The following is a 14479-nucleotide window of genomic DNA, read 5'->3' as shown; positions in this document are numbered from 1 at the left end:
GACCCAAACTTGAAAGCTCTCCAAATCTTTTTCCAATTGAGGTGAAGAATCCACACCTGCCTTTGCCCATGGTTCTGTCCTGTGGTTCTGATCCCTCTCTCTAGTTTTTTTTGAGTCTCCCCATATAGTCAGTTCTGGGTGGCCTGGGACTCACTATGTAGACCACGAAGCCTCACACTTTCAGTAAGCATCCTGCTTCCACCCTTCATGCTAGGGTTACAGGCATAGCCGCTGCATGGAGGAATTCTACCTCCATTTTTCATTCCCTCTGTTCTCAGATCATTTCATCTGTAATCACTTCCACACTTAGCACTGCCATGATGGACATATCCTAGGCCCGTTTCTTCACATGAATCTCTACAACTATGTCACAGACATGACACCTGAACAACACACCAGGAGAGAAAATCCACACTGTGATCAAAATTCCTGACTGAAAAATCCTGTGCTTATTGTCAGTCATTCCATTTAAAGGTGAAGCACATGCTAAACAAACATGACCAAAGGATTTATTTATTTTTTCCTCCCTGTCAGGACTCATTTCCTTTGTGATTTATTTATTCATTTTTCTTTTCCATTAGAGTTTGCCTGCATGTATGTATGTCTATGCACCTCATGCTTGTGAATGCCATCAGATACCCCAGAACTGGAGCTGACACGTGGGTGCTGGGAACCAAAGTCAGGTCCTTTAAAACCCAGGTTCTCTGGAAGTCCTGTCTCAGTGCTCTTAACCGCTGAGCAATCTAACTCCCAGGACTCTTCTTGAAGTCAGAAGTAGTGTCTTAACTATTAATTTGTAATGTTTAACAGCAAGTTAAACCAATGGACTGAGATGAAAGACCAAGGAGGACAAATGTCTCATAAGTGGGTTATTCTTCCCATTTAAAGATATCCCAGCAAGCACCTACTCCTCTTACTATAAATGAATGAATGAATAAAGATAAAGGAGGAAAAAAAGAACTGGTACAACAAAGCAAAATACAACTAATTTATATGTGTGAATCTCATATTGTCTTTCGTACAAAAAAATTTAGTTAAGCCAGGGTCTCACTATGGCTGGACTAGGTTAGCTTCAGCCTCATAGAGATCTGCTTCCCAAGAGCTGGGATTAAAAGATGTGTATTAACTTGCCCAGCCAAAAAGATTTTATTTTGACTTATGTGACTCTGTATAAGCAAGCATATATGCAAGTGGATGCCTGTGGAGACCAGAAGCTGGAGAGAGGGGGTTTTGAGTCCTCTAGTTGTGGGTCCTGGGAACCAAACTCTGGTTACAGCAAGAGCAGCAAGTGCTTGGCTATGCTGTCTCTCCAGCCTTTCTAACTGTCTTAGTTGTAATATTTCCCTTGTAAAAGAGGTCAGGTAGGGGTGGAAGCACAGGAGGCTGAGGCAAGAAAAATCACTGAAAGTTCAAATCCACCATGGGTTATATTTAGTTCCAGAACAACCAGAGCTTCATAATGAGATCCTATCTCATAAAAACAAAAGTTTCTGCTACAAAAACCATAGTGGTCAGTGTGTAAATGCCTTATAGGTAAGAAAAAGACCTATTAGAATCATGAAGGCATTTTAATAAGATGCTAAAAGGAGCCACTGTGAAATCCTTCAAGGTTTATTAGCAAGCTCTAGTTGAAGCAGTGCCCAAGCTCTGTATCCCAACACATGGGTGTAGATTCACTCTTGCCACCAGGAGCACACTGAGACCATCATTATAAACTGTTCTCTAGGCATCCAGTCGGGTCTACTGAACTAACAAACACCTCGGCAGCCCTAATCCCCAGATGTCGCTGCACTAATATTTTCCCCAGAAGTCACAATTAAAAGCCTCAGGGAGGAGGAGGCAAGCCCGTTGTGGCAGAATTGTTAACTAGAAAATACCTAAGGTTTTAACCTTATACATGAAGGTTTTAATGGAGGCACAGGTGCTGCTGATCTGCACCTCCTAACACTGAGGTGACTAAGGCAAAGTTGTGAGTCTGAACATTTCATCTGTAATCACTTCCACACTTAGCACTGCCATGATGGACATATCCTAGGCCCGTTTCTTCACATGAATCTCTACAACTATGTCACAGACATGACACCTGAACAACACACCAGGAGAGAGTCTGAACAAGCCTAGCAATATGTTGTTTTTAAAATACCAAAGCCAAATTGTAAAAACTCAAGAATGCCTCTCCATTACTTAAGTGAGGAGAGAGGATTGAGAAAATTTCACGCCAGGTTGACCTTGAGTTTTTGATCCTCCTGAACTTCCTTTCTGCAGCAGTGGGAATATTCTTCTATATTTTCCCTAAATAAAAACTTCCAAAGAGCACAAGGTTTCATGTTGGCATTTTCATTCAATGCCACAAAAATACAAGCTCAAGGCAAAAGAAAATGCCCCAAATTCACAAGGGAGCACATGGCATGGTGACAAAGCAAACCAACTGTGACCTGATGTAAAGCTTGTGTGACCACTCACCAGACTACAAATGCAATGGACGATAGTGTCAGAAGGAGATAAACATCTGAAAAGGGAGAGAGAGAATATGGTAGCTAGCCAGGCTTTTTGAAGACAAAGCAGGCTAAAAGTCTAGGGACAGATGCATGGGCCTCTGGCCTCTTGCCTGAGCAGAGACAGGTAACCTTTCACTTCACTCTTCACTTCCCCTTGTCATATATGCATGGTCACCAGCAAGCTCAGTGAATAAAAATATAAATTTCCCAAAGCAGGACACTAGTTCAAACCACGAGTACATAACGTGTGCGCAGTCAAAACCTCAAACAGACCTGGCTTTTAGGTGCTCTTTGAACGAACCTAGTTGTTGCCCCGATGTTTATGCCACCTAATACTGCACCCCAGATTCCCACCTGATAGTCTCTTCTGCGACAGAACACAAACTCCCTCCTGCTCTGTCCTGCTCAATAGTGATTAACTAGACTCCTGGGCAAGAGCTGCCCTCTAAATCAGCTGATTTTACCTGAGCCAGCTGCACATAACCTCGTTTTTCTTTCCTACTTCAGTAGAAGAGCCAGGTCAACATTTTCCCACCATACATCACAGCATAGCTCACTATGCCATCCACATATGTACACTGTTCTTTGACCATATATTCCCCTTTCTGCCTCAGCTTTTGTTACATAGCTCCTGCTGTAAAGAAGACCTCAGGCTGTAATTCCACACCACTGCCCACCATCCACCATCAGAATTCCAGCTACCCCACATGCTAAGGCCACACATCTCTGTCTGCCTAAACCCCTTTCTTGGCCTGGCTTCAATTTTTCCCCTCTTTGCATTCACAAACTTCTTGTAACTACGATAGAACTTATTACTCACCTCTACTTTAGATTAAATGTGTGTCTGTCACCCAAGAACACTGTTAAGATAAAAAGGAATGCACCCCAATCTCCCATTTTCTAACTTCTTTTCCCCAAAAAGAGTATACATATAATAATCAATAAATATTTGAGGAGTAAAAGCATGTGAAATGAGATGGAACTATCCTTTCAAATACACCTCTTTACTCTCAAACACACTCACCTCTAGCTTGATGGATTTGATGGACAGGTGGTCAGACATAAACCTATGTTGCAACTCTGGCTTTGTGCGCTGTGGACGTTTTCCCTAAGTTAGAAGTGAGGAAAAGAAAGGAAAAGAGAGATTAGGGTGTTCTCAGCTACCCCTGCTGCAACTACAACCAGCAGAATGGCCACTGAGGCACACCGGTAACTAATTTATCAAGGAGAGGGGCAAAGCTCTCTCTTTTAGGATGATAAGGGAAAACTGTTCAGGTGGGTAAGGCACCAACCTAGTGCATTTGCTTAACAAGTAACAACTCAAAAGCTATGACAGCCAAGCGTCTCCTATAAAAATCTTCACCACAAACAAAAGATGTCCCAACTTTGGGAAAACTTTGACTAAATGTGGGAGGCTAAGGGAAGAGGATTCCGAGTCTCAACCCAGCCTTGGAACATTGGGGGGCAATGTCTCAATATGTACCCACACAAGATCAAGAAACCAAACACACCCACCTCAACAATTCCCCCCCACTGAGCCAAGAAAAGCCTCTCTTCAAATGACAAAGCAAACATTGTTTATTATCACATTCACCTGAGGGAGGCATCAGGAGCACCTGGCTCAGAGGCTATAAACAACTGCTATCAAGTCTTACTGAGTTTGATCCTTGAAAACCACATGGTGCACTGTGACAGACACACACACACACACACACACACACACACACACACACACACACACACACACGATATAAACTCAACATATGACTGCTTATAAAGGAAGTCTTGCCAATTTACCATGCAAATATCATAAGAAGCCAATACTAGTTTCACTCCAACTTTGTTACATGAAAGATGCTATTCTTGATACAAGGGTGATCAGCTCATCACCCCATGAGCAGAAATCTGACTACCTCTGCACTTCAAATGCTAGGAATGCAGGGATAAAATCTGTATCCATCATGCCCATCTTCTATCAGCGTTTGTGGAGACATCATAGATACATGCAATTATTAAGTTCCCGATGCTGATAAGCCACCATTCACCACTTTCAGTAGTTTACCTCTTTTTTTTTTGTTTTAAGTGAACATGTGTCAAATGTTATACTGAACTAAATAGAAACAAAACATAAAACAGCAAAAAAAAAAAAAAAAAAAAAAAAAAAAGTGGGTGACTAACAGACCTTAAGAGAAATTGGTTCATATCAGTCAATGTCAGGATAAATCCCTGGATAATCTCTATACTAGAGATTATAAATATTGATAGTTGCTGGGTTTTGCTGGGCAAAAATAATTTACAGCTCTAAAAACCGATGTCTCAGTAGGTTAGCATGTAAATACACTAATCTTTAGAATATAATTAAAAATAAGTTTGAATTTTGAATGTTCTCCAAAGTAATCTTTTACTATCATGAGGTGATCTCACCATTTGCTTTTATTGACAATCTGATTATGTTTGTGTAAAATTCTATTATGCCATAATGTTTATTCAGCAAAAGTTGAGGAGTAAGAATAATTTAGTCTACATTAGATGCTTCAGGAAGATGCTACATATCATCAGTGTACTAAAATATCTATGGAGCGGGAATAATGAGTATTCTCAGAGTATTTGTATGATGTAGTATGAGTTTATATCATAACTGTATAATTTACTTATCATTATAACACTTCACAACCCTGACATAATAGGAAGAATACATTACTAGAAATGAGTATGTCAACAGACACTACATAGACATTACAGTTGATCTATGTTCAAACTTTTATTCTTTTCATTCCTTCTTCACCTTTAGCTTGTAATCTCAATAGTAGATTCTTTCTTTTTTTGCTATGAAGTTCAGGATGGCCTGGAACTTCCAGCAGTCCTCTAGTGTCTGCCTCTTGAGTAATGGAATTATAAGCCTGTGTACCACATACTGGCTTAATTCTAATTCTATATTAAAAAAAAAAAAAACCTTACCTTATACATATTCAAAACAGGCCTTATATCTCTACATGTTTAAAAAAAGTTTTTTAAACATTTATGTGTGTGTACTTGCATGAATTTATGCATACTACTTACTTCTTCAGCTGTCTATGGAGTCAGAGGGTGTCACATCCCCTGGAATTGTAATAGTAACTGGCTGTGAGCGCCTGATGTGGGTATAGGGAAGTGAACTTAGAGTAGTAAATGCTCTGAGCCAGAGACCAAGCATTTAAGTTTACTATCCTATATCCTAAGAGCTATCAAGTCTTTCTTCTACCTGGTTTTATTTTGTTAAGAAATACAGATGTTGGGCTGGTGAGATGGCTCAGTGGTGAGAGCACCCGACTGCTCTTCTGAAGGTCTGAAGTTCAAATCCCAGCAATCACATGGTGGCTCACAACCATCCGTAATGAGATCTGACTCCCTCTTCTGGAGTGTCTGAAGATAGCTACAGTATACTTATATATAATAAAAATAAATAAATCTTAAAAAAAAAAAAAGAAATACAGATGTTGCTGTGCATGGTGGCACTTGGGAGGCAGAAGTAGAAAGATCTCTGAGTTTTAGGGCAGTCAGGTATATAGTGAAACCCATTCTTAAACAAACAGACTTATCTTTAAACTATCACGAACAATGGAAGGAATGAATGGGGTCTTTTGTTTAATCTTTATAAAAGCTTCGGTGTAGTTTACCTTGCTAATCAGAAAACTGAAATTGCAATTTAGAGATAGCACACAGGGTCACCAGAGTACAGGATCTAACCAACACTTGAACATCGAGCCAGTTCTTTCACAGTTACTTCATGATCACCATTCAGGTTGTCCTGTCTTCCTTTACGCAGTGGTTAGGTGTAAATTTAATTACTATTTGTATCATGCTCTTTTGTACTCATAAACCTTTCAGTTTTCAAGTCTGACAGATACTAGTCACTGTTAACTTATTTTTTTAAACTAGGATAGGATATGGTAAATAAAGAGACAGCTCAAGCAAATAAATGGGGAAGTTTTCTGTGACCTATTCTTAAACCACCTCTTAAACTTTCATCTGGTCTTCAAGTTTTGATTTGTTTCCAGTAAAAGTAATCTCTTAGATTCACATGAAAGTAAAAAACACGGTTAAGCCCCATTTAATTGATTCATTCCCCTACCTGTTTGGATACCAAGCCCAGAGCAGACAAGAACTACATGCAACTGAGGAAAGCCAGCAGTGGGAGAGGCAGTCCTCACCAGGGAAGACCATACTAACTGGAGCACTTCATTTATTTAGAAATGTTAATAAAAAAATAAAAAGACCATGAATTTGAAGAAGAACAGAAGGGGTATATGGTAAACTTTGGAAAGAGAAAAGGAAAGGGAGGGATACTGTAATAATTATAATCTCAAAATCTACCATGCCTGGCCAGTCCAAAAAAATTTTTAAAGGAATATTTACTGTTTCACTTTACTGGCTTCGTAATACTTACAATATTACAGTGTGCTGAGTATAGTCCAAGTGCTAAATGCCAAGTACAGCAAGACTACTATGTAGAATAACATCTCTATAACTCATGTCTTTGAGAGGCTTCTAATACACTGATTCAGGTCTAAAATCAGTAGCTGCCTACTCTTTTCTCCTTCACGAGGTCTCATTATGTAGCCCAGGTTCAGGTTGGCTTCCAACTCTCAACAGTCTTTCTGCCTCGGATTCCCAATGCTGGAATTACAGATAGAGCCCAGCACACTAGGTTTGTCATAGTTTTTACACAGATTCAATTTTGCTTTGGAGAAAAATATGTTTATGGTGGGAACTGGCTCAGACTGTAATGATTTTCAACTCCTTCGGGTGTAAATTTAGGTTTTCCTCTAAGAATAGATAGTTCTTCATATATAAGAATTTGAAAATAGTATGTTTTAGGTAGAACTCTAAGACTACTGATAAAATTCCTGATAAATGAGTTTATCTATCTTCAGTGATTTTTCAAATTTGGAACACATCAGACACCAGGATAGGTTGCAAACAATTTGGTGGGTGGGAATGTGTTCTCTAGAAAGGATGGCAGAAGGTTCTGATGACGAATCCAGTCATCCAGCACCTGCAGGAAATCTTACTTAACATACATTTTAATCACATTCACACAATAGTTTTCCACAAACATTCTACACGTTTGCAGTTTACATTCTTTTTTTTCTTTTTTTTGGTAGAGGCTTTAGATTCAGCTCAGTGAGGAGAGCACTTGCCTGGCACACTTAAGGCCCTAGAGCCAATCTCTAGTTTTGCAAAAACAAATTTGTTGCTGTTATATCGAAAATAGCAATATTAACATTATAGTCAAAATTTAGCCTTGACTTGATGGATTACAATGTATTTTTTATTTGGTGTGGAGGTAGCTCTCACATGCTAGTACAAACAAGCAGACACAGGAATCAACAAAGTCTAAGCCCGGAGGAAAAGTCCCACTTCTCTCTCTTTTTTTTTTTTTTACGTATATATGAGTACATTGTAGCTGTACAGATGGTTGTGAGCCATTATGTGGACAGTCCCACTTCTAACTAAGAAGCTATTTGCAACTGATAGCTGGGGCAGGGGAGGGGGTGTGGCAGGAGGGCAGGTATGCCTGTTTTCTCCAATCCGTGTCACTGGATTTATCAGTCCCTACTTGAAGAGCTATAGGCAGCAAATGGTTGATAGAAGAAGAGTCATAATCATCAGGGGTAAAGACAGTGATAAACTGCTGTTGCTCAGTTACATAAATCTCTACCCAATGAAGGAAGTTTTATGCAGTGGGCCATAAAAAACAAAAAACAATACAAAAAGACAGAAACATAAGAGGATGACCTAGAAGAGGGGTATTACCATTGTATATTATAAATAAATAAAAATACTAAGGAATAAATCATTGAACGCCAAGACTCCAGTGTCATCAGATGGAGCTCTAAGTGGGGCTTAACAAAATGTGTGTGTATGTGTGGGGGGATTGACACAGACAAAGATAGAGTGCACATGAGTGTAAGTACTCACAGAGTTCAGTATGAGCCTAGAGCTCGAACTACAAATAGTTTTGAGTCACCAAACATGGGTGCTGGGAACTGAATTGAATTTGGGTTCTCTGCAAAAGCAACATGCATGCACTTCTAACCCCCGAGCCACAATTTTGAATAACATCCAAAACATGAAAAGGGGGGCACAAAGTTATTTACTTGAAAATGTCATGTATAGGGTGTATGTAGACTGAAATATAGTTCGTAAAGTTTACACTCAGGTCAGAGAAACTACAAAACAGCTCAGGTGTAGTCAGGTGAGGAACTTTCACAGGTCTATAGGGACAAATGTTCAAAGGCTGACATTGTGAGGGCGAAATAGGTTAATTCCTAAAACGATCATTTTTCTTGGAGTGTGGGAGAGAGCAAACTTGGGCCAAGTTTTCTAGTAAAAGTAATAGGAAAACAAGAAAGCTGGTTCCAGTTTGCAAAAAGCCATTGTAAAGACTGCAGGCATTAGCCATGGACTTAGAAACATCATAAATGACACCAGGATAGGGAAAGCAGGTCCACACAGCTCCTACATTAACACCCAGTCCTATCAGGAAGGAACAGCATGGGCCTGAGCAGTAGGCAGGACCTACCTTCTGGGCAATCATGTTGCAAATTTCAGGCAGGAAGTCCTCGCTAAGGAGCTTGTAGAGTTGCCGCTCTCGGAGAGAGGTCCGCTCTCGGAAGCTCTCAGTGACCTGTCTCCATTCTTCTTCTGTTTGACACAGGAGCCACCAAGTACCTTGGCCTGGCCCTCGGGATCCTACAGAAAATGGATGGATTCACTAAAATAGAGCCTACACTAGACTTTTGTTCCTATTACCCTGGGTCATGACTCAAACAGAGGAATCATAAAAAAGGAGCTGCTAATCTTCTCAAGTCTGATAGCACGCTCTTTTCTTTCATAGAATAGGACCTCAATATGTTGCCTATGAAAGTGTTGAACTCCAGAGACTAAGTAAACCTCCTGCCTCAGCCCCAAAAGCATTGGGATTACAAGCACTTCACCCAGTGTCTAGAAAATAATATATACTTTTTTTTTGGGGGGGTGGGGTCTCATTATAGACTAGACTGGCCTTAAACTTGCCTACCTCTGCCTCAAAGTGCTGTGATTATTATACTTTTAGTTTTCCTATTATTATCATTGTTTGTAACCAGACAAATGCCTAGCAAAAACAAACAAGGAAAAACCCAAAACAACAACAAAACCCCTCTTATTGTGATTTAAAGAAAAATTTAACATTCTAGAAATGGTTAAAAATATATTATTTTTCTAGAAAAATGGTTTTGAAACTGAGATTGTGTACAAATTGGCTATTTCCTTCCAAATTTAAAACTTTTGGATACAGAATTAAGATCTAATCAAGGTGAGGTGTGGCATATTCCTTTAATCGCAGCACTTGGAAGGCAAAGGCAGGTGTCAAGCTGGTCTATAGAGTCAGTTCGAAGAAAGCCAGGGCTACACACAGAGAAACCTTGACTCAAAAAACTAAAATCTAATAATGCATTTATGTGTGTATGTATATACAAACATGCATGCATTCAATCCTTTCCAGGTCCCTAACTGCTTGTCTACGCAAATGTCTGTGGCATATACTGTGGCAGGTGACAGAACAGAACTAGTTCTCATCTTAAGTGTCTGAGATGGATGGCAGGGGAAAGGATGAAACAGGGAGCAACAAGCTGGAGGCAGTTGGAATCATCCTAATACAATGTATGACTGTAATATATGTATGAATCATGCTGAGAGACAGCAACAAATATCATTACCATTTCTTGTCTGTAGGTCAGATGTCAAGGAGTTTTCTTCCTGCTTTTCACTGAAAAACAAGAAAAAAGAGAAAATAATTAAAACACTCACATGCCCAAATTGTTTGTCTTTCTTGCAGGTGTGGATCCAGTAAACATAATGGTGGCTAGGACTGGAGTCTGTCAGAGTTCAAAGTTAGGAAGAATAATTCTAAAGAGAAATAAAACTAGAATGGATGGTGGGCTTGCTGCAGAGAACGGGAGTGCTGAGAGCCAAGTATCAAGGTTATGGTAGCACCACAATGAAAAGGGAAATGACAGTTGCGATTCTGGTGCTCTCTCGCTGTGGTTCTGGGCTACACTAGAAAGGAAGCTTACAGTTACACCCTTAGGAAGATGGACTATGAAACTGAACTGCCTCTGCTCAAGACTGTCACTTGCCAGTAGAGGGTAGTATAAGCCCATGTGTACCAATACAATGGTACAATGGTTCTATATCCCCAACATTAAGATAGGTATAAAACAGATTTCTGACTATAGAAGAATGTGTGGACTTCTCAGGAAATCCTTAAACAAATGCTCAATATATAGATCACAAGTGAGTACAGACACTTTCCAAAAGGAAGAAGGACCAGGCAGTTGTAATCTTAAATTTAACAGATCTTACATACTAGCCTAGCCATGTGATTTCTAAGAATTCTTCCCATTACCACCTTCTTGTTATTACAACCTTGCTATGTAGTTCAGGCTAGTCTGGAACTTAGGATCCTCCTGCCTTTGCCCCTCAAAGGACCTCCTTTCCCTCAGTCTCTCCTCCATTTTTGTCCCTGCAGTTCTTTTTGACAGGAATAATTAGCTGATCCGAGGCAGTTATATATACATATACAGCAGAGGACTGCCTGGTCTGGCCTCAATGAGAGATGATGTGCCTAACCTAGCTGGAGAGACTTGAGGCCCTAGGGGGTGGGGAGGCCTGGCAGAAGGGTGGAGGTGGCGGTGAGGTGCGGGTGGAGGCATTTTGTTGGAGACAGGGTGGAGGAGAAATGGGATGATGAGCTGTGTGTGTGTGGGGTGGGGGGGCAGAAAAAAAGAAAGAAAAAGAAAGAAAGAATGTAGGCTGGGGAGCTCCAGAGAACCTGGGGTCAGTTCCCAGCACCCACATAGGATAGCTCACAACTGTCTGTAACTCAAGGTCCAGTGGATACAACTCCCTCACACAGACATACATAAAAGACAAACACTAAATATGTACAAAAGAATAAGCAGATAAACTTTTTTTTTTTTTTTTTTGGTTTTTCGGTGTAGCCCTGGCTGTCCTGGAACTCATTTTGTAGACCAGGTTGGCCTCGAACTCAGAAATCCGCCTGCCTCTGCCTCCTGAGTGCTGGGATTAAAGGCACGTGCCACCACGCACCCCCGGCTACTTTTTTTTTTTTAAAAAGAAAGAAAACAGCTGGTCAAGCCACGTGAAGCAAGGCAGTAAGCAGCATGCCTCTATGGCATCTGCATCAGCTCCTGCCTTCAGGTTCCTGCACTGTTTGAGGTTCTGTCCTGACTTCCTTCAATGAACTGTGGCATCAAAGTGTAAGCCAAATGAACCCTTCTCTCCCCAATTTGCTTTTTGGTTATGTTGTTTCATCACGACAAGAGAAACGCTAAGATGGCCAGGTACCCAGGCACGGTGGTGCACATGTAATCGAAGTGTTAGGAAAGACAACCATGATCAAGGAGGACACCAACATCAAGTTCTGACCTCCACATGTCCACGCAACCTCATACTCACACAAAAATAGTAGACCTCCCTAAAAAGTAATGACATATAAAATATTTTATATATATTTTGTCATTGTGAATGTACATGTTCAAGCACCTTCTTTACTACAGTGGAAGAACTAAGCCAGATGGTGATGGCATACACCTTTAATCCCAGTACTAAGGAGACAGAGGTAGGTGCTTCAAGGCCAGCCTGGTCAACAGAACAAGTACCAGGATAGCCAGGGCAATAGAGATAGACACTGACGTTTAAAACAAAACAAAACCAAAAAACCAAAAACAAATACCCCACCTAAATCTGTAACCCAAATCCTTGTATATTCTATCAATTCACTATATCCATAGCTCACAAGTAACCCCAGAACAAATTTACCCCATTTTCTAGTGGTATAACACATTTTGAAATATACACTAAAAGGAATGTTTATCAAATACTATGGGTCAAGCACAGCCTTCATCTTCTTGTATTGCCATGTACTGTCCTGTGCAGTTTAATACTCACCAAATGAACAACTATCATCCAAATAAAGTAAGAGGCTCAAGCAGATAACCTGATAGATAGAGGTCATACAAACAGGGCTGCTTGATAATTTCATGTGGACTCTGACTCAGGTCTCTGTAAGCTATGACCTATGTCCTCTCTATGCACAAGTAAAAATAATAAAGATGAGGGGAAACTAAGGTACCTTCTAGTATGAGAGAGTCTATGAAAATGGAGCAATGAGATTTCTTACCTGGATATAATCTCCTCCTGTAGCTTTTTTCGCTTTGGAGGCCTTCCTCTTCTTTTGCCTGTTTTTCCAGGAACATTTGAGACATTTTTTTGCCTTTCACTTTCCCTAAGAAACAGTATCATTAAATAGAAATGTTCTGGCATAGTACTAACAACTAATATCATTTCTGCTATTAGTAATTACAGTGTTTTCTGCCATAAGGATATAAAAATGGATTATGCAAAATAGAAGAAACGGGGAATAGAGTGACTTCTCTTCCATAAGAATTTATGTGGAATCAGAGAAAACTGACATTTATTAAAAACAACCTAACACCTTCCTAGCAACAAATGGTGTTCATAACAGTAAGGAAGTCGCAATAAAGCCAGAGCATCACTCGCTCACGAGGCCACAGGAAGGAGGCCACCGCTTATGTACGAGGCACTTTGAAGGCCTTACTTTGCATCATACTAAGATTCTGCCATGGGATTATGGACCGTTGAGGCAGATTAATAATCCTAACAGGAAAAAGTACTCAAAGCTACTGTATTCAATAGTCTGTGGAACTGAAAAGGTTCTTATCTGGAATTTCTCCATGTTCCAATCATAGTATTTTTCACCAGTCTTGTGGCAGAGGCTATAGAGTAATTCCTTTGTATTTTTAGTAAAAAACTCTTTGCTATTGTATTTCAGGCATGCCAATACAATTAATTATGTCATTGAAAAAAAAAAGTGCTGTATGGTTCTGATATACTAACTTTCATAGCATTTTTAACAGAGCAGTTATCACAGCCCCGACATTAGAGACAGTACCTGCACAAGGAGAGTTCTCCATTGGACCTTCCTTGTACTGGGTCTTCTTTGTACATTCGTGTCCCATAGAAGTACCAGTAGAGTGCACCTGAATTGTCTTCACCCAGAGGTTCAACTCTGAGACTGTCTGCATCCAGACCCTATGCAAAAGGAGAAAGCCAATTTGGGAAGAAAAAAAAAGGGGGGAGGGGAGAGTAACAAAAAACAGGTGGAAAATAAACAGTCAACTCAAAACTTATACTCAGATACATATCGTATTTTAAAATGGCAATGTGCTTTATGTTTCAGGCAGATGAAATTCAGAGAGGCCTCTTTGATGAACAAGATGAAGAAATTACAAATGTTCCCCCCTATACCCAACCATGGCTTCCACAGCTGGCTCACACAGAAAGAGGAATCAAAAGAATTCTAAGACTATTTGGTTTAGGATTGCTACCTTATGTGTACTCGTGTGAAAGGAAGGACAATAACACCAAGGACAATCAGAACTTTCAATACAGTTCTCTCACAGAACAGCCTTATACTCTCAATTCTCCTGCCTCAGCCTCCCAAGTGCTGGTATTACAGAGGCTGAACAAGCTTGAACCCCTATCAAATTTCCAACCAGATCAACCAGACAGATGTTCTGAAGGCTTTGCTTCATGTAGTTTTGTACTAAACCTTTGCCATATGTATGTATGTACGTATGTATGTACGTGCATGTTATGTTTATGTTTGGGTGCCCAAGGAGGACAAACAGGGCATTGGATCTCATGAAGCTGGAATTACAAGCAATTGTGAGCTGCCCAATGTAGGTGCAAGAGAACTGAAACTGGGTCTTCTGGAAGACCAGTAAGGACTCTGAACCACTGAGCCATCTTTCCAACCAATACAGCACCTTATTTTTTCCAGCTGAGATCCAGCAAAACAATTCCCAGAGCACTTCCAGGCCATATGGGTCTGTGCTGGCCTTCCCACTGTT

General features: G+C 40.3%; 1 protein-coding gene across 8 annotated transcripts in view; it reads right to left on the bottom strand.

Moving 5' to 3' along the window:
- The window catches only part of Cecr2 (CECR2, histone acetyl-lysine reader), a 104878-nt gene that overhangs the window by 23803 nt on the left and 66596 nt on the right, over positions 1-14479 (bottom strand). For 5 of the 8 annotated variants that reach the window (NM_001368706.1, NM_001128151.2, XM_017321659.2 and 2 more), the window contains exons 4-8: positions 13519-13658; positions 12727-12831; positions 10241-10290; positions 9064-9233; positions 3523-3606 (exon numbers count right to left, since the gene is read on the bottom strand). In NM_001368706.1, coding sequence (NP_001355635.1) covers positions 3523-3606; positions 9064-9233; positions 10241-10290; positions 12727-12831; positions 13519-13658 — 549 coding nt within the window. The remainder of the gene's footprint in view (positions 1-3522; positions 3607-9063; positions 9234-10240; positions 10291-12726; positions 12832-13518; positions 13659-14479) is intronic. The other 3 variants (XM_011241396.2, XM_030255487.1, XM_011241397.2) reach the window with 2 other exon arrangements.

Source organism: Mus musculus, chromosome 6 (assembly GCF_000001635.26).
Source record: "Mus musculus strain C57BL/6J chromosome 6, GRCm38.p6 C57BL/6J".
Classification (NCBI taxonomy): domain Eukaryota; kingdom Metazoa; phylum Chordata; class Mammalia; order Rodentia; family Muridae; genus Mus; species Mus musculus.
Note: the sequence above shows the minus strand (reverse complement) of the source record. Positions and strands in the feature narration are given on the sequence as shown.